Source organism: Arvicanthis niloticus, chromosome 22 (assembly GCF_011762505.2).
Source record: "Arvicanthis niloticus isolate mArvNil1 chromosome 22, mArvNil1.pat.X, whole genome shotgun sequence".
Taxonomy (NCBI): Eukaryota; Metazoa; Chordata; class Mammalia; order Rodentia; family Muridae; genus Arvicanthis; species Arvicanthis niloticus.
In genome coordinates, this window is record NC_133429.1 from 10,749,257 (window position 1) to 10,771,893 (window position 22,637).

The window sequence follows — 22,637 nt, forward strand, 5'->3', positions numbered from 1 at the left end:
CTGAATCATTGAAAGTTGGTTGCAGATACGACAGTTGTGTCTCTGTCTACTTCCAAGCATGACTTCAAGGTACAAGGACAGTGCAAGCACAATACAGTAATCAAGTTAGGAAACTGAAGTAGGATGTAAGATGATTCTTGGTTGAATGGCCAATAATCAATAATCAATAATCTCTACATACTCTATTCTTGTAGGGTAGTAGTAATATCAGTTATAGCTTCTTGAGTTTCAAACCCAGAATCTCTCTCTCTCTCTCTCTCTCTCTCTCTCTCTCTCTCTCTCTCTCTCTCTCTCCTCTCTTTCTGTGTGTGTGTTGTTGTTTAGAATGGAATGCATGGCCTGGCACATGCTGGGCAGTCACCTGAGCTGAGCCTTTCTCCAAGCTCTACTGAGGGCTTGGGTTGTACTTACTTGCCTCTTTCAGCTTAGAGCATTGACCTCTCCCATCTTCCCCCCCTCTCTTCTTCCTTTTTTTGGTGTCTCTTCCTTGTCTTGTAGCATCAACATGTTCTTTTCTGAAGAGTGTCTGTCCCTTCTACTCAGGCCTCTTATCTTTTCATTTGTATCTGACCGTTTCTTCACTCCAGATGACGGTGAAATGCATTTGGCAGGGTCTTAGGTGCTCTAATGCCGCCTTTATAGATCTTTTAAATGTATAACATTAGTAATTAAAACAATTCTGATGTTCTCTTTTCCTATCTCTCCAGCAGGCCAGCTGTTGTCAGGTGACTTCTGCCATCATGCCACAATGGAGGCAGTCAGCTATTTGTATAGGTCACTTGATTTAAGGGCAGCTCACCTGGGGCCATCCCATGCTTCTATTGAGGGAATACTACAGTGAGTTTCTTTTACATGTCTCAAAAAGAAGTAGATGTTCTGATTATTTGTGACAGCTACTTAACATGTTTTGATCTTTTGCAGCCTTCTAAGGGAAATCCAGAGGTCCCGAGGCAGGAGGTCTTGGCCTCAAGGCATGAACCAGCTATACCCTGAAGGTTCTAGATATGGCTTTTCATTATGGGAGAATTTGCCTAAATTAAACTTCAACAGCGCTCAGAATTCTGACACAGTGAACACTGCAATGTGCATGAATATACGTAGGTTTCAGAGAGCTAAAAGCACAGAGAGTGCTCTGGTTTTAGATAAACCAAAATACGCTCCCGGCAGAGGGAAGAAGACCTTGGCTCCAATTCTGAGCATGTCTGCTGAGGAAAAGTTCCAACAGAAGGCTCCAAATTCACAATTACGGAATAGTCTAAGAAAGCAACCTCCAAGGAAAAGGGCAGTCTGTCCCCTTAAGACACACTCTCTTATTGACAAAAACGGCTTGGTGAGACTCTCAAGGCAGAGGGTTTCTTCTGCTGATTTGGGGAATGGAAATGGCCTAATCACTTCCATTTACCGTCAACCCCTGCGGGCATCTCTTAGTGCAGATAATCCCTGGAAGTCCATATCGGAACTCATCTCAGAAAAATGGCTCTTCCACACTCCGGAGTACTGCTTCACTCCTCAGAAGCCGGTCATCCCAAGAAGATATCAAATTGAAACAAAATTGCTGAAGACCTCAGATGACCCGGATAAGGAATAAAAATAATGTTGGGCTGTTTTGTACTTGGAGTTTTTCTCACTTCTCTTGGAAGGTTTATGTGTCTGTGTTACATGTGTGCACACACGTTTGTGTGTAGGGCAAGAGGTTGCTGTCAGTGTCTTCCTCACACTTTTCTTCTTATTTTTTTGAGACCAAGGTCTCACTGAACCTGGAGCTCACAGATTCTATTAGCCTGGCTGGCCAGTCAGTGAGCTCCAGGGAGCTTCTTGTCTCCCTGTTCTTTGTGCTGAGGCCATAGGATGGGCTGTCACACCTGGAGTTTTATAGCAGTGCTGGTGTGTGCACGCAAGCTCTTAACAGACTAAACCATCTCCCTAGTACCCATTTTGGATTCTTTTCATCGGATATTTTCTTTTAACTCTGCAGGAGTGGTCACTCTCCAGGTCTGGGGAGTCTGTTTTCTTAGTCCCTTACAATGCTGTATCTAATTTTAGTTAAAAAGAGCAGGTTTCAAGTGATCCACAGTTCTATGGTAAGTACGATAATCTTGATTCTACAGGGTGATATATTCTAAGGAAATGTATAGAAGCGATCTTATCAATCTCAATTAAAAAAACATTTCTATAGTATATTTTGAATTAAAAATTCACCTAAGTAAAAATTGATAATGATTGTTATCACCAAGACTTTTTATTCGTATAAATAAGAAAAGATAGGAAGTAACATGCTCTCAAGTCATAAAGGAAGCTTTAATCATCAGAGCCCACGGGTTTGATACCATAGACCTGTTTGTCCATTTTATCATCCCCCATTTTATCAGTGATTTTTAAAACATTAACCTGTAACAGTTAAGGATTACTTTCTAGCTACCCTCATCCCTACCACCCAACAGAAGAGGGGACTCAGCTGTGGGACTTTAGGCAAGCAATCTCACCTCTGTTATGGCTCAGTTTCACTATGTATAAAGGAGAGACATGGTACTTTCAAGACAGTTGGGAAAGGTGTGTGAGATAAAATACACAGGCACTTTCTATTAATGGTTTTCATTATCAGTCAGGAACTAGCTCAGGTGTCATCTTCTCCCATGAAAACATCTGATTCCTCCAGCCTACAACTTACAAGTGACGCTTGGTAGGGCAGCTGTTTATTGGCTATTAGTGGAGCTCCAGGGCATGGAACAAGTGCAGTTAAGCAGGTGAGTGGTGTAGGTACCAAGCGTGCTTTGAGCGTGGCAGGAGATTGATAATCAGGTCCAGAGGACCTCTCTGAAGCGGGAACCCGGCTTTCCAGCGGCAGTGCACTGTAAAGGAAATGTACATTATGGCAGTCTTCGGGGCAGGATCTTGCAGATGACTTTAGACCTCGTGTGGGATCTCGGTCCAGCAACTTTTTAAAGGGTAACTCTTGGATAGGCCCAAGCTGGGCCTCAGGACTGTCACAGAGAGGCACCCGGGATCTAGGAGATACCTGCAGAAGCCATTGAAAGCATTGAATGCGTGGGTCACATTCCAGAGACTGGGACCAGAGATGCGTAGTGAATACACTCATCAGTGCAATCAGAATTGGGGGCTGCCACGGAAGGCAAGAGGAAGGTAGAGCAGAGTCTTGCAGGCAGCGATAGGATTGGAGATGAATCATCCTAGTTCGTGTGGCTTCAGCACCACCCTCACGCCTCCAGGGTCAGGAAGTGACCGCAGCAGAACAGGCGCTGAGCCCTGGCAGCTACCACCCCGCCCCACCCGGATTCTCTAAGGCCTCGCCCTTGACTCCGCCTCTGACTCAACCCAGATCCCGTCCCAGTTCCATTTCCACAGACCCACACCTGATCCAGCCTCTGACTAACCCAGATCTCGGCTCTATCTCCTCAGGCTCGGTCCCTGCCTCTGCCTCTGACAGTCGAGATGGTCCCACTCATTCTCTCTCTAGAACTTGCTCTTTACTCATCCCGGGCTTTCCTCTTTCCAGCTAGGCCCCGCCCCTTACTCAGCCCAGGCCCCACCCATTCCGCTGCTGCTAGCCTAATCCTTGACCCCGCCTCCCGTTTCCCTCTAGACCCCGCCCACCTCCCCAGCCTCGCCCCGGTTCCGCCCAGGCTCCTCCCCGCAGTGGGTGGTGCTTGGGCAGGGCCGCCACTTGCTCAGACGTAGGAATTGCCGGCGTGCGTCCCGGAGCCTCGCGACGCTGGCTGTCCCTGTCTCTGGCAGCCTAGTGGCAGCATGGCCACGGTGGCAGCGGCGGCCCGCGGGGCCGGGGCGAGGGCGGCGGCGGCGGGGCTGCGGAGCGGCGGCGGGGCTGTGGCTCGGGGACGGCCGCGCGCGAGCTGCGCTCGGCGCCTGTGCACTGCCCCGGCTGCCCCGGCTGCCGTGGACATGAAGAGTTACCTGTGGGCGCGCTACCACGAGGCGAAGAGGAGCACGGACGGTGAGTGTGCGTCCCAGCTTGCGCCGCCCACTCGAGGACCCCTCGGGTCCCCAGCACCCTACCGCTGTCGCCCGGCTCCCGCGAGGAACGCGACTCTAAAACTTCACAACTCTTGCTTCTCTTTCCCCCGCCGGGGAAGCTATTTCATATCTGGGGATTGTTAAACCGGGAGTGTGCATCGGAAGTGCTCTGGGCCGCCGAGAGGGTTCCAAGGGCGTCGGTAGGAAGACATTCCCGCAAACACCGTTAGGTGTTGTCATTCACCCTGGGAATGATAGTAGCAGCCCAGCTTGCTGCCGCGCTGTCCTAGACAGGCTCCAGCGCAGGCGACGACTGAGTTCGGAGGCTGATCTGGTTTCCCTTTTACAGGGTGGAGTAGGTGAAATGTTCTGTTTGCAAGGGGAGGGTGGACTGGTTATCCACGGCCCTCTCCGACGGGAAGAGGAATACTTGTGGTCAGGTGTACAGAGAATGAGCTTGGCTGGGCTGTTAGGGAGTCGGAGAAGGAATGGAGAAAGGAACCAGATTATAATATTGTTAGGTATTGTTATGGTCCCTGAATCTCCCATAGCCTCCGGAGGAGGGGGTCATGTCCATTATGTGGACAGGAAGGGCGAGCAAGGGGCCTAAACAAAAACTGGTTTTGACCCAGGGTCGGGAATCCATTGTCCTGTCTGTTGCTTTGTGCGGCTTCCTAGCAGTCGAACGTTTGGAACCTGGAGTAATGGGCCAGTGAAGCGTAGACACTGAAGCTATCAGAGGACACTCGGGATTTGTGATACTGATTTTGGGAGGGGGCGGGGTTTGGGGAGAGTGGTACATGAGGAGGGGGGTTGGTGAGGGAACATTTTATAGGATTTTCATTTGCATCTTTGGCCACATGTCTGTTTAAGTGAAACAAAACCCACTTGGAATGATCTTCACAGCACATTCAGAGTTGTCAGCAAATGGAGACTTCTTTGAAAGAGTGGTTTATTGTTTTTGGCCAGGCAAATGTTTTGAAAGGGGCTGTGTATCCCAGGCCTTAAAGTCACGAGTCTCCCGTGTTGTTTATCTTTCCAGGTGGGAGCCACCATTCCTGGCAAATGCGTGTCAGGGCCCTGTTCCTCTTCCCTCTTGCTTTTCCTCTTTCTTTTTGGTCTTTTGAGACAGGGTTTCAAGGTAACCTTAAACTTGAAGCAATCCTCCTGCCTCAGTCTTTCAAGTGCTGGAGTTATAGACATGAGCCACTTACTACTCCTGTCTTTTGTTTTTGTTTTCCACAAGACAGGGTTTCTCTATGTAGTCCTGGCTGTTATAGAACTCACTCTGTAGACCTGACTGGCCTCGAGCTCAGAGAGATCACCTGCCTATTTCCTGAGTGCTGGGATTAAAGGTGTATGCCACTACGCCTGGCAGTACTATATTTTCAATTAAAAAAAAAATTCTGACATGTATGGAGAGAATGGAATACAAAACCTCCTATACAATATTTATACCCACTTGGCTGTGGGGTTGGGGCAATCCACACATGTCCTTTTGAGGAGTGAACTATGGGAAAACTATGGGGGAATGGGTAGTACTGACTTGGCAGGGTTTTGGTATGGTATAATGAGCCCCCCACCCTCCCAGTTAGCCTCTCTGAATAAAGCAGTGCTGGGTTGTAGATAGAGATCAGTCCTGGGGAGTGTCAGTTTGGCGTGCTAAGTCTGGAGCATGAAAAGCTGTGTCTTTTCCTCTCTGGCCCTTAGTTGCAGTAAGGGGATAACATGGTTTGGTGCTTCTTCTTCTTCTTCTTCTTCTTCTTCTTCTTCTTCTTCTTCTTCTTCTTCTTCTTCTTCTTCTTCTTCCTCTTCCTCTTTTTCCTCCTCCTCTTCCTCTTCCTCTTCCTCTTCCTCTCCCTCCCCCTCCCCTTCTTCCTCCTCCTCCTCTTCTTCTCCTTCTCTCCCTCTTCCTCCTCCTCCTCTTCTACTTCCTTCTTCTTCTCCTCCTCTTCCTCCTCCTTTTCCTCCTCCTCTTCCTCTTTCTTCTTTGTCCTCTTTGTCTTCTTCCTCTTCCTCCTTTTCTTCCTCCTCATCTTCTTTTTCTCCTTCTCTTCCTCCTCCTCATTCATTCATTCATTCATTCATTCATTTAGAGACAGAGTCTTTCTGTATAACCCCAGCTGTCCTGGAACTCTGCTTTGTAGACCAGGCTAGCCTGGAACTCACAGAGATCTATTTGCTTGTATCTGGTTCTGAGATTAAAGTCCTTCTCCACTGCACCTGGCCCTAATATAGCCTGAGCCCATCCCCTGCAGATGCTGCTACTAGTGCAGGTATGTGGTGTACAGGTCCCCTCACTGCAGGCTTGGCTCATGGTGTGCAGGTCCCCTCTCCATGCCCCACCCCCTCTGCACGTTAACAAGTAGTTTCTAAGTCACCTCTGAGAACTTGGACTTTAATCTGGCTTTGCCTTCTTTGTCTCCTTTGGGTCCTCATCTTCTCTATCTTCCTCCAGCTGATGTCTGTGCCCATGTGAGCAGCCATTAAGTATTCAGCAGCGGGCTGGGCTTTAAGGTTGTTGACTCTCAGGTGTGAATCTGGCCTGCCTGCCTGCCTGCCTGTGCCAAACCGTGGAGTGGCCTTACCGGGATATGGAGTCTGGTAGAGGGATAAGGATCAGCCACTGACAGCTGTGTAGATGACTGACTGACTGTGTGTGTGTGTGTGTGTGTGTGTGTGTGTGTGTGTGTGTGTGTGTGTGTGCAGGAGTCCCGCGCCCCCCCCCCAGTAATCCCCTGAGGATAAAATGGTTTTACTTTCCTACTATTTGATTCTGACAAAAGAATCTTATATTATGGTCACTTGATCCCCTTTGTAATCACAACAATGGTTTCAAGCCTAGCCCTTCAAAAGCCTGTCAGGCAAGGGGTGTGATTTTAGGCTTTGTTATAAAGCACTCTTCCCCAGTCCCTGTTTTTTTCCATTTTAATTGAAATTTATTAAAAAACGAATTTTCAAGTCAGCTTTGGATATACAGAGAAACTTGTAGTTTCTACAAAGCCTACAGCCATTTTCTGTTCTGAGCCCCTTTCCTTTCTCACCTCCCTCCCTCCCTCCTTCTCTTCTCCCTTTCTTCTCTCTTTCCCTCTTCCCTCTTCCTTTCTTTCCTTTCAAAGGAGTTAATCTGAGAGCTGGCCTCATTAGAATACGTGCCCCTTTGGTGAGGTCATAGCGGGAGAAAGTAAGCTGTGAGTTATTGTTTTTACAGGCTTTGTTCAGAGATATGGAAGGGTTTATTCAAAGTTCTGAGTTGAAAGAATTTGATAATCCATCAGAAATTAGGTATTTGTGAAGGCTGCGAGGACAGTTTAGTAAGTAAGAGAGCTTCCCTGCAAGCATGGGGTCTGAGCTTTAGATCCCAGAATCTATGTAAAAGGTGGGCACAGTGACGCCTCTCTGAGCCACCAGCTAGCAGGTGGGGAGACAGGCCAGAGGATTATTGGGGCTTGCTGGTCAGAGGGGTTTGCTTAAAAAAAAACAAAACAAAACAACCCCCCAAAACAAAACAAAACAATAACAACAAACCAAACGAACAAAAACCAAAAAATAAAAAAATAAAACAAAAGCCCAGAGAGCTGTGGGTTCAGTGAGAGATGCTGTCTGCAGGCAGTAAGGCAGGGTGCTGGAGGACATGTGATGTTCTCCTCTGGCCTCTGCACCAGTGCACACAGGGCATGCACCCACAAACAACTGCACTCATGTGCACACGCATACACACACAGGACTTAGGTACTTAGCAGGGAATAGTGTTGCAAGCAGACAGGTACGAAGTCAGCATTGGACACAAAGATAATTCTCACCATACATAATGTGCTCCACAGTAAGTAAGGACACACATGGATTCTTCAGGGGGCTGCAGTCGGTTAGGCAGATACTCTCTGATAATTTTCAAATTAGACTCACATCGCTCAGACTGTTCCACATCTACTGAGAGATGGAGCTAGGGGAAAAAAAATCCACAGGAAAGGTTTTTTTTTCTTTTCTTTCTGGTTTTTTTTTTTTTGGTTCTTGTTTGTTTGTTTGTTTGTTTGTTTTATAGCTGGGCTTTTCAATACTAGCTTTGAAAGTCATGCGTCTCCAAGAGGAAGGATGTCAGTATCTCGCTTCCTGGAATAAATTTGACCTTGAAGTCCCATTTTTGTGTTAATAACTCTGTTTCGGGTTCTGTACTTTGGAATTTCTAATAATTTGTTTAGTTAGAATGCATGTTACTAATAGTGGCTGATGCTTCGTGATCCAACCGGAAATGTGCTCTCTTCTGTAGTTGAGAATGGTGAAATGTGGAGGTAGGAGTCCATTTAAGAGTCTGCAGAATCTTTGTACTCTGTCCTTAGGTAAATAGGCATGTTTGCGCTATTAAATTACACTTGGCAGTTGTACACTCACAAGCCGTTTTATGTGTGATCTCATTGGTTTCCTGAATTATCTCTCCTCATGTCCAATGCTGGGTGGGTTTTCTGTTATTCCAGATGTGTAAAAAGACTCATGTCATGGATGATGCTGACACAGCTCAGCATAGACACTGTTTGCACCTAGCCAGATTGTCAGAGTTGGGGACCCAGTGCAGGGCTTTGTACATGTTATGTAAGCACTGTACAAGATCTCCAGCCCAGCAATGTTTATAGACAGGCTTCTCAAATGAGTCAGTGACACCAAAGTTGAGAAATACTCTTTTTTTTTTTTTTTTTTTTTTTGATTTTTTCGAGACACGGTTTGTCTGTATAGCCCTGGCTGTCCTGGAACTCACTCTAGACCAGGCTGGCCTCAAACTCAGAAATCCACCTGCCTCTGCCTCCCAAATGCTGGGATTAAAGGCACGAGCCACCACTGCCTGACGAGAAATACTGATTTTTAAAATTTACTTATTTTTTTGTCTTCAAAGGCTGGTATCAAAATTACTATTTAGTCTCCCTTACTATTTTGTCGTCTTCTCTACACTTCTCAGGATGCATTCCTTAGTGAAAGAAACAAATTAACCCCAGATATTTTTTGTTTTCTTTTCTCTGGGTTTCTTACAGCCTCGGCTGGTCTTGAACTCTCAATGCAACCAAGAATGACCTTGAACTCCTGGTTTTCCTGTCTCCTTTTTGTGCTAGGATTACAGTATTTCCTTGATGGCTGGTTTTATGAGGTGCTGAGGCTTGAGCTTGGAGCTTTGTGCATGCTAGACAAGCGCTCTCAACTGAGCCACGTGCCCAGCCCTAATTCCATGTATTAAATGGTAGGTTGTTCACAGTGATTTCAGAGAATCTTGGCCCTCAGCAGCAAAAGCCAGGCTGCACATGGATCGTTAAGTTGGAGAGGTGGTTCAGTGGGTAGACTGTAATTGTAACTTTCAACCTTTCCCTGTGGCAGGTTGTCATGTAAGCAGGAGAACAGGATCCCCTCAAACCCATGTGTTGGAAACAAGCTAGCTAGCTAGAGGAACTGTATCAGTGAGTTCAGTTGAGACACAGCAGACACACGCACGCACGCACGCATGCACGCACGCGAGGGAGGTATGGAGGAAGAGAGAGAGGGAGGGAGAGGAGAAGGTAGGGAGGGAGGGAAAGAGAGGTGTGTATCTATCCAGACAGGCTTCTTGGTACAGGTTGAGTTGTTGTGTCGTTTTTTTCCATACCACAGGCTGGCTTCAAACTCATGATCCTGCCCTAGCACCCTAAGTGTTGGGTTCAGATTACAGATAGATACTAATTAAAGGTGATGTTGGATACAGTAATGCTGTAGATTACAGTCTGCCTGGAGGCAGAAGTCTGGAGTAACTCAGGAATGGTAAGTCACCGTGGGGGAGGTGTCAGGTAGGGGTGAGACTGGAGAGCACTGGATGACGAGAGCTTTTATTTCTTAGCTGGATGGTAGGATGTGGGTTTTTTTCTATTGTGTTTGTACCTGTCTTGGCATCTTACGAGTAGCACAGTCCTTTCTTTAGAAATGGTCCTTTGTTCAGGTGGATATTGTTGATAGTTCTCTGGTCGTAGACATCATAGTAGTGATGGGGAAGGACTTGGACAAACATCCTAATTGTAACTTTCAACCTTTCCCTGTGGCAGGTTGGCTGGCAGCCTTGGGACCCTTTGTTTATAGTCCCACTTGACATCTGCTTGCCTTTAAGGCTACTAACTTTTGAATGGCCGAATCACAAAGCTATTCTAATTCTCTGTTTGTGTATATAGCTGCTTTAAAAAGACGATGACATTCAGATGTCATCCCTGTGACAGTTTGGCATATGGTCATTTCTCTTGGTCCTGGCTGCAGGGAGTCATGCACTCTGCCTGCTTCCCAGTGGAGGGAATTGCCTGGCTCTCTTCGGGTAAGCGGCTGGTAAGATAAGATGCTTTCAGAGGTCAATGCTGGCTGCAGTCCTTCTGTGCTCACGCATGGTCAGTGAAATCACACTGTCCTTTCTGAACTGACCATATATGTTGGAGAGAAGGGAAAGGAGGAGAAAAAAAAAACCTTTCTGACAGCTTTATAATTTCCCACATGTTAAAAGCTTATGTTGGTTGGTTAAAGAGCTGTTTCCTTCAGTGTATCTTCTGCACACCAGCTGGTGCCTGGAAGACCGTGGTCTTATTTTATTAAGTCAACAACTGCATGGTATGGTACAGCTAGTACAGAGGGGGTCGGGGGAGGATAGCTGGTTGAGACCGGGCTTTATAGGAAAACTTCCTAGTTAGTGAGTTAGTCCTTCACTTTAGGTGACTTTTTTTTTTTTTAAAAAAGACTTTATATTTATTGTGTGGAGGTCAAAGGATGACCTTTGGGAGCTGGTTCTCTCCTGCCTTTATGTGGGTTCTGGGTGGTTGAACTCACGTTGTCAGACTTAGGCAACAATAGCCTTTACCTGCTGAGTTGTCTCTCTGGCCTGGCTTTGTGGTTTATCGTGGTTTTGAGGAAGTGTTTCATGCTAAGTGAATTGATCAGATATTGATGTAAAACCTGGGCTCTCCGGTTGATCCTGCATTCAGTCACTTGTAGTACAGATGTCATGAAGCCTCTGGGAAATGCCACCATACATGAGAGTGAAGAGAGCGAGGGCAGCAGGTGGCCTCCCTGTTTGGCTCTCGTCCTCAGTCATAGCCTGCTCTTTACAGGGCATACATTTGCACTCCCACAGGTCTGGAACAGATCCCTGGGCTGAGGCCAAGCTGCTGGCAAGGCTGCATTCCCCTTTTCTGGCTCAGGGGAAGAATGCATCTTTGCCCTTTTAGCTTCTAGAAACTTCTGGTGTTCTTTGTACCCCCTTCCATTTTCAAAATTGGTAAAAGCTGATTGAAGTCTCTTTACACCTCCTCATTCCCTGGACATTCCCTGGTCCTGCCTGGCTTCCATTTCCACGTACAAGGACCTTGCAATTACAGTAGGGCCACCCGGGCAGCCAAGGATGGTCACTGTTTGTTTGCTGTGCAGTCTGTGCTCTCTCCCATCTTTGTGGGGACCTTTTAAGAAGTAACTTGAGAGCCACTGGAGTGGAGGTGTACAAGTCTGTATTAAAATACCTCCAATAAAACTCAAGCTCTGGCTACCACTGAAATTCTTTTCTGCGTTGAAGCCACAAGTCCCTGTTTGACCTAAATTGAGGTTTCTGAAAGATCTGGGGAACTCTTCAGATGGTTGAAGGTGACATTGTGGAGACTTGTCTCTGTCTCCTCATCAAAGATCCCCTGCAAGAGACCACTGAGGGGAAAAGACTCTGAAGTGACTGAGAAAGAAAAACAATGGACAGAAGTTTACAAAGAACCTACTGTGTGCTTGGCTTTTGCCCACACTCAATGGTTTGCTAGCTGAAAACCTCCTGCCCTTCTTTTGGGTCCTCAGAATTTGGGTCCACAGGAATTCCTGTGTTATTGAGACGCTGACTGTGAGGTTCCCAGGTGTGTGGCTATGGAAAGGCAGTGATGTTCCTTCCTTTTCTGTCTCAGTATCCTGGGGCAAGGGTGTTTCATCTTTGGCTCTGTTCTCTTCTAAGAAACTTTGCCCCTTGAAGCTAAATGTGCTTTTCTCTTGAGCAGTTAGCTTTATTTTTCTATTAAATGACTTACCTTAAGGTTAGGTTGTCATCAAACCATTACTATATTTAATCTCATCTCAGTGCAGTTGTGTGTGCTTTTATTTCCGGAACCTGAGGAAGTGTGATGGGCTTCTGTGGAGCAGTGGGAATCACAGATATTACGGAGTAATGAGGTACAATTTTAACTTTCAGTGGGAGTAGTATAAATGTCATGTGCATTAGCAATTTCTTTTTAGATGAGTAATTCTGTTTGTCATAGATTGCTGGAGATGATACAGAATCCTCCTGGAAAGGCGAAAGTTTCTCTTTAGATTAATAGAAGCCATATAAACGGCGCCTGCATTGTCTGTCCCCCTGGAAGAGCCAGCCCTTTGGGTCCCCTGCCAGCATTATACATGCTGGCTGATTTCCCCCACCCACTGACAACCTGGGCTTTCTAACTAATAACTCTTCTTTCTAAGTAATAACTCTTGCTGCATTCCCTGTACTGTGCTGACAAATAGGCCTGTAGATGCTAAACATCCTGTTAGGTCTGCAAGTAGGAAAACCAGATTATAAAAAACACGCCTTTTCGGATGACCTCATTTATAGAAAGTTCCAGAGATGAGCATAGGAATCTGATCCTAGAACAGCAGGGGCAGAGGGAAGGAGAGCTGCAGGGTTGGGAGGAGGGCTCTCTGATTTTTTTGGACTTCCATGCTGGATATGCAGCTCCTTGCACACAATTTGTACGTCAGTAAAGCTATGAAATCAAAGCAAAGGTAAAGAAAGGCTTCTGGCCTGTTTCGCTTGTCTTGAGGCTGGTAGTACCCAGACCAAGAAGTGGGAAGGACCATGAGTCTGTCTTGCCTCCAGTGGGCAACTGCAGCTGCTGGGCAGTGTCCTGGAAGAAGCTGGAGGGTGAATGCTTTGGTCCTGTCAAAGTGTCATTTCTTGAAGGGCTGAGATGCTCAGGAAGGGATGGGGAGAGGAACAATCCATCTACAGCCGTGAGTTTGGGCTACACAGCCATCCTCTACAGTGCGCTATGTTGGGTTGTAATCTTTCTAGTTGGAATCTAACCCAAGTGTTTTCAGGCTACAATGGGGTGGAGGCTGGGTTGAGTTATGGCTTCCTGTAGGTAAAAATCTATTAAATGCTCCCAGCCCTCAGTGTTGGGGATTGATTCAAACCTTATAAACCTTCCAAGTGGTTTTGCATGTGTCTTACCAATGAGCCACTCTTCTGACTGGCCAAATGCATTTTCAACTATAATATTTTAAACTTACTATGGGCTGTAGGGTGTTAATTCTGTAAGCAAAGGAACATCTGTATCTTAAATCTTTTGTCGACTTAGGAATATAGAAATATATTTTGGGCCAGGCTTGGTAGGTGTCTTAGTTAGGGTTTTACTGCTGTGATCAGATACCATGATCAAGGCAAATCTTATAAGGACAACATTTATTTGGGGCTGGATTATAGGTTCATGAACCTCTGTTCAGTCCATTGTCATCAAGATGAGAACAGGGCAGCATTCAAACAGGCATGGTGCAGGAGGAGCTGAGAGTTCTACATCTCCGTTTGAAGGCTGTTAGTGGAAGACTGGCTTCCAGGCAGCTAGGATGAGGGTCTTAAGCCCAACAGGGCCACACCTACTCCAACAAGGTTACATTTCCTAATACTGCTACTCCCTGGGCCAAACATATACAAACCATCATAGTGGGTCACACCTTTAAACTCAGCACTTTGGAGGCAGAGGCAGGTGGATCTCTGTGAGTTTGAGACTAGCCTGATCTACACAGTTAGTTCCAGTTCAGTCATGGCTACACGGAGAGACCTCCATGTCTCAAAAAATTAAAAAAATAAAATCTTAGAAATATATTGTGCGTTAATTACGTTTCTGTTACTGTGATAAAATTCCATGACCAAGGCAACTTAAAGAGAAAAGAGTTTGTTTTGGTTTATAGTGGTAAGAATCTGTTCTAAAGGGAAGGCATGGCTGTGGCTTGGTGGCAGGAGCCACAAGCACCAAGTAGAGAGAGTGAACTGGAGGTGGCGTGAAGCTTTTAAAGCTCAAAGCCACCTCCAGCTACATGCTTTCTCCAGCAAGGCCACATCTAAACCTCTTCAGCCAGTGCCACCCCTTGGGGACTATGTATTTAAATACTTACATTTAAAGTAAACTGGGAACACTTACATTCAAGCCAGTCTATATTACATACCATAAAATATGTGACCTAAATTAGTAATCTTATGTCATTTCTCTGTCCCCCTCTGTAGATTGGGCATAGTTGCTAGAGCCCTGAACTAAGCTTAGTCTGTGGCTGTTTTATCTGTGCGGAAGCACGTGTGAATGCATGTGATTACTGCCTGCTAAGAACTTGGTCTTTTGAGCACTGTGGAGATCCACAGAGAGCTGGCTGGTGTATTGGGAAAATAAGAGGCTCTGTCTGCTTTTTGTAACTGCTGAATGCACTAGGAAAAAGGTCCTGTTTCTTCTACAAGGCTTTTTGAATTTACTCTTTTTCTGCCTCCCCTAGAAAAGAGCTTAAATCTAGCATATGACCAAAAAAGTATATAGCTAAATAATTTTGCTTTATTTGTGGTGCTGAGATCAAACCTGAGGTCACCCCTTAATGCTAGGCAAACACTCTACCCAGTGTTATATTCTCAGCCCTTGACATTTTGAGACAGGCTTTCTCATATAGTCCAGGCTAGTCTGGAACTCTTGAACCTTCTGCCTGAGCCTCCCCAGTGCTGGAATTACAAACATGCAGTACCATGCCTGGCATAACTAAATAATTTATATAAACTTATTCATAAATAAAGTTAAATCATAACTTTACGTCAGGAGAATGTCATCATAATGTTTCTGGGATTGTGGCTTCTGTCAAGTTGGTCTTGAGAGTTGCCCAGCATGTGCCAGCTCCCCTATTGGTAATGTCTTATTAATAATATGCTTTGGGTTGCTGAGCTCAGATGTCTTACATGAGCATGTCTCCCAGTTTTTGCTTTACTAAAAGCACTATAATTTTTGTTTGTTTGTTTGTTTTTTGAGACAGGGTTTTTCTGTGTAGCCCTGGCTGTCCTGGAACTCACTCTGTAGACCAGGCCGGCCTTGAACTCAGAAATCCACCTGCCTCTACTAAAAGCACTATAATAATATCTTTGTGTAGACGTCTTTATCCGTATCTGAATATATTTCTCTAGCATAGATATCCTGGAAGGTGAGAGAGTGGGTCAAAGACTCACTTGATCCTTTTGGTGCTGATGGCCAGCTACCTTCCAGAAAGTTTGCAAAATGCTGGGTACTGTTCTGAAACCTCCTGGAGGAAGGTGCTAGGCCCCAGCACCGGCCCTGCCCCAGCTCCAGCCCCCAGCCCCTAGCCCTAGCCCCCTGCCCCAGTTTTTCACTGCATCCTTTCCAAAAGCAGACAGCACTAGCAACAAAAAATCCCTAGACGCAGACAGGATAAAATGGCGTCTTATTTTATTTCTTTGCCAAGGATCACCTGCTTCCCATAGAAAACCATGTAACCATGTGTGTGAAATCAGCAGTGAGCTGTGTGTGGTGTCCAAATGGTTTTGTTTACTTTTTTTTTTTTTTTTAAACACTCAGGGTGGTTGAACATTTGTTATTTGGCTATTTTATTTCTTTTATTTCTTTCTTTTTTTTTTTTTTTAATAGACTTTAACACTGATGAAGGATACTTCTGTTTTTGAATTTTTTTTTTTTTGTCTAATATGCCCCTACTTTGTAAATCTGCCAATACTTTCCTTTTCAACATATTCTTTGGATTTTTAAAAATTTGTTATTTGGAAAGTTATGTTCTATTCATAAATTTTTATGTCTCTTAATATTTAAAAAAATTTTTTTAAAACTCTGTTTTATGTGGTGTATGCTTTGCAACATTCTGTGTGAGAAAACCTTCCTCGAGCACACATGGAAAGACGGACTGTGACATAGACTTAACTGTGTGTAGTAGAGGCACAGACTGCAGACCGCATGTCCTGTTGAAATAGGTATGGAAGGATAGTTTTTAAGAGGTTGGGGAATACCTTTAATGCAGAGCAAAAATTTAGAATTTCAGGCAGAAAGACTTTGGGGCAGCTGAAATATCCTTGAAAAGCCATTAAAACCTTAAGGTGACTTAAAGTGCAGGGGAAAAAAGGGTGTTTTTTAAAAGAAGCTGAGTTACAGTGCTTGCCAGGGGGCACAAAGCCCTGGGCAGGTTGGATTCCTGGCACCACAGAAATAAAATGAATGGAGAGAAGACTTTTTTTTTTTTTTTTTGGTTTTTCGAGACAGGGTTTCTCTGTGTAGTCCTGGCTGTCCTGGAACTCACTCTGTAGACCAGGCTGGCCTTGAACTCAGAAATCCACCTGCCTCTGCCTCCCAAGTGCTGGGATTAAAGGCGTGCGCCACCACCGCCTGGCGAGAGAAGAAATTTTATGGGCTGGTGTTATTGGAATGTCAGAGGTAGTGCTTGCTCTAAGCACAGTGTGGTCCTGGCATGGAGGAGATGTCCCTGGGTGGTTCCTCCTGCTTCTGACCTTGCTCTTTCTAGCTTCTTGGTAAGGATAAGGATCCCTTGCTCCTCCAGAAATATCTTCTCTAGGCCCAAAGTTGGAAGAAAAAAAAATTGGTTCTTCCTTGAAATTACCAAATGGAACCAGAAGTGTGCACCTGGCAGGACCGATAGGCCGGGGGCTATCCTGTGCCTGCTCGAGACTCCTCACTGTGTTGGGCTGGCTATGCATGTGTCTCCTGGAGTCAGAAAGGGAATCGTACTGAGGCCTCAGGGGACACGCTTAGTGAGACACGTTCCTCACAGAGCTGGCACTGGAGGAATGGGAGGTCCTGGTCAGCTGTTCTTACAGATGGCTCTACTCAAAGTTCAGTTTTCATTTATGGCAAGGTCAGCCCACACCCATGGGGTGGCTTAGCCTTCCCAGCTTCTCTATCTTGAGGCTTCTCTGTCATATATGTGCGGCCTTCAAAGTGATGGGTGCTACTTGTGTTTGCTCAGGAACTGTTGAGCAAAGCTGGCCAGAACTAGGAATGGGAGGGGAAAGGGGAGGAGATTAGCCATCCTCCCTCACCCCACCCCTAGTCCCTGTGCTTGGAAAGAGAGGCCAACTATTCAGGCACAGGTCTGAGATGGCGAAACCACCCTGGCTGAGCACAAAGAGCTGGAGTCCACTCAGTGTTTGTCCCTGGCAGTGTGGGACCCTGTTGTCAAACGCCCTTTCCAGCTGGTTTCTGGAATAATGGCAAGAGGAAGGAATGGACTTGCTCCTGCTCGTTTCTCTCTCTCCCCCTCTTGCTCTCTCGCTTACTCCTGTTACACATACATGTTTGTGTGGGTGCTCGAGACATGTATGTGTGTACTTGCATGTAGAGGTCAGAGGTCAACAGCCTTAAATTTTGAGACAGGATCTCTCACTGAGCCTGAGACACATCGGTTGAGGTAGATTAGTCTGGGATTTCAGGCATCTACCCCTCTCTTTGCACATGGCACTGGGATTTCAAACACCCATGACGCCTGCACCCAGCTTTTCACTTGTGTTCTGGGGGGTCAGTCTTCCTGCTTGAGTGGCAGGTACTTTACTGACACGTCTCCCTAGTACCCACTTTGTCAACCTTTATGACTCTCTAGGCTGCTTGCCCAATAACTGAATGACAGTCACCTTGCCTTTGAATATGTGAGGAAAGCCCTTGACAGAACCCAGGCCATGGATTTCTACTTGGCTCTCTCCCCATGTTTGCTTGACTGACAGTGATATCCATGCCCAACTGGAGGGTTTTTATTAATGGAGAGTTAGCATTTCTGAATAGGAAGCGGAACAAGCAAGATTGGCTGAAGCTGTACTTGTCAAGCTCAGATCTTCATGTACTTTGATGGAGGGAATGTAGCTTGAATAGAGGGAGGATACCGGACTTAACCTGAATTTTGCCTTCTTCATTTTCTTTTCCTGTTGGCAGTAAAGATAGAATTGAGTCAATGAATGATATTCTGAGGGGGATCTTAAAAAAGCAAATCAGAAGAATGTACAGCTGCCGAGAAAAGCGGTATAGAAGCGTTCCGAGCATATAAATTAGGGTTGGTGAGATGGCTCGGTGGGTAAAGGTGTGTATGCTGCTGAGCCTGGGGACCCGATTGGTAGAAGAAGAGAACCAACTTCCACGGGTCTTTCTCTAACCTCCACAGGAGCACTGTTAGGTAAATGTAACAGTAAGAAAGAGGAGGGGGAGGATGTGGTGAGTGTGTCACCATGGACGAGTGGATGACATTACGAGCAGGGCAGGTGCTGGGATTATTTATTATATACTGGTACATTGCCCAGTGCTTTGTGGGATTAGCAGATAGAGAACCAGAAGCCACCTAGCACCCCATATTATCTACGGGGGGTGGGGGGGACACACAGCTTCCATCTCACTGGTTCACTCAGAGCTCCTCTTCCCTTCACCCCTTGTACCTCTTGCTGTCTCTGTTGTGCGCAAAAGGAACTCACTTGCTCCATTACACCCACTCCCGTGTCTACCTCTGCAGTTAGCTCCGTGGGTGACTGGGAGAGGCAGTCTGTTCATGACATCACATTAGAGAGAGCTGAGGTCCCTTCAGGCTTCTGATGCTTCCCCCTGTGCCTGTGTTGAAGACAGCATATGACACAGCCAGGTGTGGAGGTGGTGACCCTCGTGTGATAGGCAGCCCGTTGATGACCAGACCTGAGAGCCTTGGGTGACTTTATCTTGCTGACATGTGGGGCATTTCTCATGCACGGCCTCTTTCTGCAGGGCTGCAGGACACCAACTCAGGCCGTGAGAAGGCAGAGGGCTTTCTTGCCAGTGCCTTTTCTAAATATAAGCCTAAACTAAAGCAGGCGGTTGGAGCGACCCACACGAAGGTCATTTGTGAAAGGGGAGCTTTTGGGGCACGCCATAAGCCATCCTGCCTTACCTACGTCATCTGGGTGAATCTGTCATACTCAGGAAATAGCATCACCTACAGCGGCCCTGTCACACAACAGGGATCTTTGGTATCAGATCCCGAGGACTGGGCAGTGCTGGCTTCTCCCCACCTGGAGTGAGTTCTCGTGAGCTGTCTGCCTCGAGTTTTCTTCACATTAGTCTACTTACTGCCCTCAGAGCTATGCTACTTGTCATGAGACAGAGAAGCACCCACCACCACCTTCACCCTGAAACCCAAGGCAATAATGAAGAACACTAATGAAAATGTGTCATTTGTTGGGGAGTTTTGTAGAAATGTCAGTGTGAGCAGAATTGTTCTCTCTCATGCCTTCACCAGCACTGGCCCAGAACTGTGTGGGGTATAAGTGGGATTTTAATTTGAGGTATTTGGGAAGACACCTCAGGGGTAACCATCTGCTACTGATTGCAGGTCTGTGAGGTTTTTCTAACTTTTGCTGGGTTTCCCAAGGGCTATGGTTGGGACTCTGCCCTGGTGGGGGTCTGGTCACATGTCTGATAAGGTTGGCATGTCTCTCAGATAGCTCCTTGGTGGATACTGTGTTCATAGTCAAAAAGAAATGATAAATGGGCAGACTTGGTTTTATTTAGTTAGGTTTTTGTTTTTAAAAATACAATTTCACATTTGATTGATTGGGGGCGGTGCTGGGCATACACACACCACCAAACCACACCCGTGCACGCGCGCACACACACACACACACACACACACACCACAGCACACCTGCAGTCACACATTATCTATTGTGTTCTATGGAAGCTACCAACATGGCTGTAGGGATGCTGTCTTCAGAGTCTGTGGTGTTCTGACAGTTTTTATGGTGTCTGGATGTGGTGAGAGCAGAGGCAGGTGTGGACATGGGGGTATGGCACTATTGCCTGCCATTCTACTTTCTGGATTTAGTCTTGTTAAAAGTCCATGGCTAAAGATGAATTATTTTTTATGGAGATAAATATAGGAAAGTATTCCAACACAGTGCAGAGCTAAAACCACTAGCACCCTCTATTTCATCCTGCGGGATGTTTTCAGAGCTGGGGGTCAGATGGCTGAGTGCATGCTGAGCCCGCACTCTGCCGCCGAGCCTCAGCCCCCCCCCCCCCTTGCCTTACAGCTTGGATTGTGGTAAGGGTCCATGTGAATTCATGGAGACTGTAGAAGGAATTTTTGGAATCCCTTAAGAAAGAAGAAAAGTGATGTAATAGCTGTCCCTCAGGCGGAGAGACCTGCCGCAGAAAGCAACACAGACTGCTTTTGTGTCTGGTGGACCCTGATGGTGGGTGGGGTGATCCCACCTGTAATAAGGCAGCTGAAAGAAGTGATCTGTTCACCACAAATGTGTTATTATTAAGTTGGAAGAAGTTAAATGAGTCAAATGTCAGGTTGGTTATGGTACACTTATGTAATACACATAGCGGAGTCTTACATAGTAGCATGAGGTCATGTTCTCAGAGTCTCAGGTAATGTGAGTTTGTGGTTGAATGTGAACTATGGAGACTACCACCCAGGCCTGTGTGTACAGTAAGGTCAGCCTTATAGGATATATATGGAGAACATTGGTAGCTACTACATTGAATGTTAGGGTGTTTCCTCTCTCTCTCTGTCTCTTTCTGGTTAGCGAGGTATATTTCAATTTCATGATGTATACTTATAAAATCTATAACCAAGATATATTTAAAATGTTGATCTCCCGAGACACCACAGCACATGCCCTTTCTCAGTGACAGTCTCAGTGATGTGACGGGGATTCCTCTGAACACACATGAGGACTCCAGGAGCCCCACACATGGATTGGTGTGTTCATGAGATGCGCTCTGCTGTGGCCGTCACCACAATCAAACTGAGAATATTTCTACTACTTGGAAAGAAATTCTAGACCCAGTGACGGTCACCTCCTCACCCGTCTGGCACAGTCTCCTTTCTGTCCCTACGATGTGACCTTTTTCCTCCTCCTTTCTTCCTCCCCTCTTCCTCTCTTCCTCCCCTCTTCCTCTCTTCCTCTCCTCTTCCTCCTTCCCTCCTCTCAAGTGCTTTACAGTTAAGCTGCATCCCCAGCCTTGGATCTGCCTGTTCTGGACATCACATAGATGTACAAACCACTCCCTTTGTTTAGAAGCCACCCAACCCCTATATATCCCAGGAGATAACAGAGTCTTTTCTTTGCTCCTAGAATTGGTTCCATCCATCATGAACAACTTGCTGAACCCAGATGCCATTTTCTCGAACAATGAGATGAGCCTGTCGGACATCGAGATATATGGCTTTGATTACGATTACACCCTGGTGTTCTATTCCAAGCACCTCCACACACTTATCTTCAATGCTGCCCGGGACCTTCTCATCAACGAGCACAGGGTAAGGCCGCAGCAACCTTCCTGTCCTCTTGCCTTTGACCCCTTTGGTGTCCGAAGAGTAGACAGCCCTGCGCATTCATGCCCAGACCCTTCCTTGTACAGGAGCCCCACAGTGAGTGGCTGCAGGGTGAAGAAGCACTTTGGGGTCCATTCCAATTTTCCAAGTGACTTTTACCTAGAACCTAGTTGTGTGTATGTGTGTGCATGACTGTTCATGTGTGTGCAAGTACATGGATGTGTACAAGTGTGTGTACAGGTGGAGAATCAGAGAACAACCTTGGGTGTTATCCTCAGTAATGTTGTCTACTTTCCCTGAGACAGGGTCTCTGATTGGTCTGGAGCTATTATAAGTAGAAGGTAGAATCACTGAAAAACCACTAGATTGGAAACTTGAAATCTCATTGCATCTAATAGTCACTTTGATAAAAAGAATCATGATAATGCTAATTACATCAGGAATGTTGATAGAGGCAGTCATGCAGCTGCAGAGTTTTCTCTTGCTCTGATTAAACACTTCTTCCAAGGAGTGTTGAGTTCTGTGGCCTGGAGTGAGCAGTTGTCATGTCTGAGTACACCAGGCGCCTTCTCTTTGCGCCCACGCTTCTGTTTATGCCCTATAGTCTGTTCTCCACCAGCTAGCAAGTGAGGTTTTTTTAAAAAGCGATTTATGTGTATCTGTGTGTCTCTGTACACCTGAGTGGTTGTCCATGGAGACCAGAAGAGGGCCCTAGATCCTTCGGAGCTGGAGTTATAGGTAGTTGGAACCACTGGATGTAGGTGCTGGGAACTGCCCCGGGCCAGAGCCAGCTTCCCAGTCTCCCTCTTTATTTTAAAGTAAGTAAATGTAGTCGGGTGGTGGTGGCACATGCCTTCAATCCCAGCATTCTGGAGGCAGAGGTAGGCAGATCTCTCTCTCTCTGAGTTCAAGGCCAGCATGGTCTACATTGTGAGTTCCAGGACAGCCAGGGCTACACAGAGAAACCCTGTTTCCAAAACCAAAACCAAAACCAAAACCAAATCAAAAACCAAAAACCAACCAAACAAATAAACCAAAAAAGTAAATGTAAGAGCAACAGACACTTCCCTGAGCTGTCTCTCCATTTTGGAAAATGAATTTTTAATAGGCCTGCCAGTGCTGCCTTCCATGGTCTCTTCACTTGCCCCAGACAGCACAGGGCTGGCTGCTGTTCCTCTCAGCTGTCTGGCCCGCACACTGGGCTCTCTATAGCATGGATCACTGTGAGGCATTGTGTTCCGGGAGTGTTCGCTTCCTCATGGCTTGGCTCCCAGGGTGGAGGGGAACTTCCTTGG

At 46.3% G+C, this 22,637-nt stretch overlaps 2 protein-coding genes across 8 annotated transcripts in view; both read left to right on the top strand.

The window, feature by feature from the left end:
* LOC143436031 (tetratricopeptide repeat protein 41-like) overlaps nucleotides 1–1,611 on the top strand; it is a 62,534-nt gene extending 60,923 nt beyond the window's left edge. For 5 of the 6 annotated variants that reach the window (XM_076919866.1, XM_076919870.1, XM_076919868.1 and 2 more), the window contains 2 exons: nucleotides 708–837; nucleotides 922–1,611. In XM_076919866.1, coding sequence (XP_076775981.1) covers nucleotides 708–837; nucleotides 922–1,588 — 797 coding nt within the window. In that variant the 3' untranslated portion in view covers nucleotides 1,589–1,611. The remainder of the gene's footprint in view (nucleotides 1–707; nucleotides 838–921) is intronic. The other variant, XR_013106279.1, reaches the window with a different exon arrangement.
* A 2,102-nt stretch (nucleotides 1,612–3,713) lies between these two features.
* Nucleotides 3,714–22,637, top strand: part of Nt5dc3 (5'-nucleotidase domain containing 3) — a 49,076-nt gene continuing 30,152 nt past the window's right edge. The window contains exons 1-2 of one of the 2 annotated variants that reach the window (XM_076919876.1): nucleotides 3,714–3,970; nucleotides 21,143–21,327. In XM_076919876.1, coding sequence (XP_076775991.1) covers nucleotides 3,766–3,970; nucleotides 21,143–21,327 — 390 coding nt within the window. In that variant the 5' untranslated portion in view covers nucleotides 3,714–3,765. The remainder of the gene's footprint in view (nucleotides 3,971–21,142; nucleotides 21,328–22,637) is intronic. The other variant, XM_076919875.1, reaches the window with a different exon arrangement.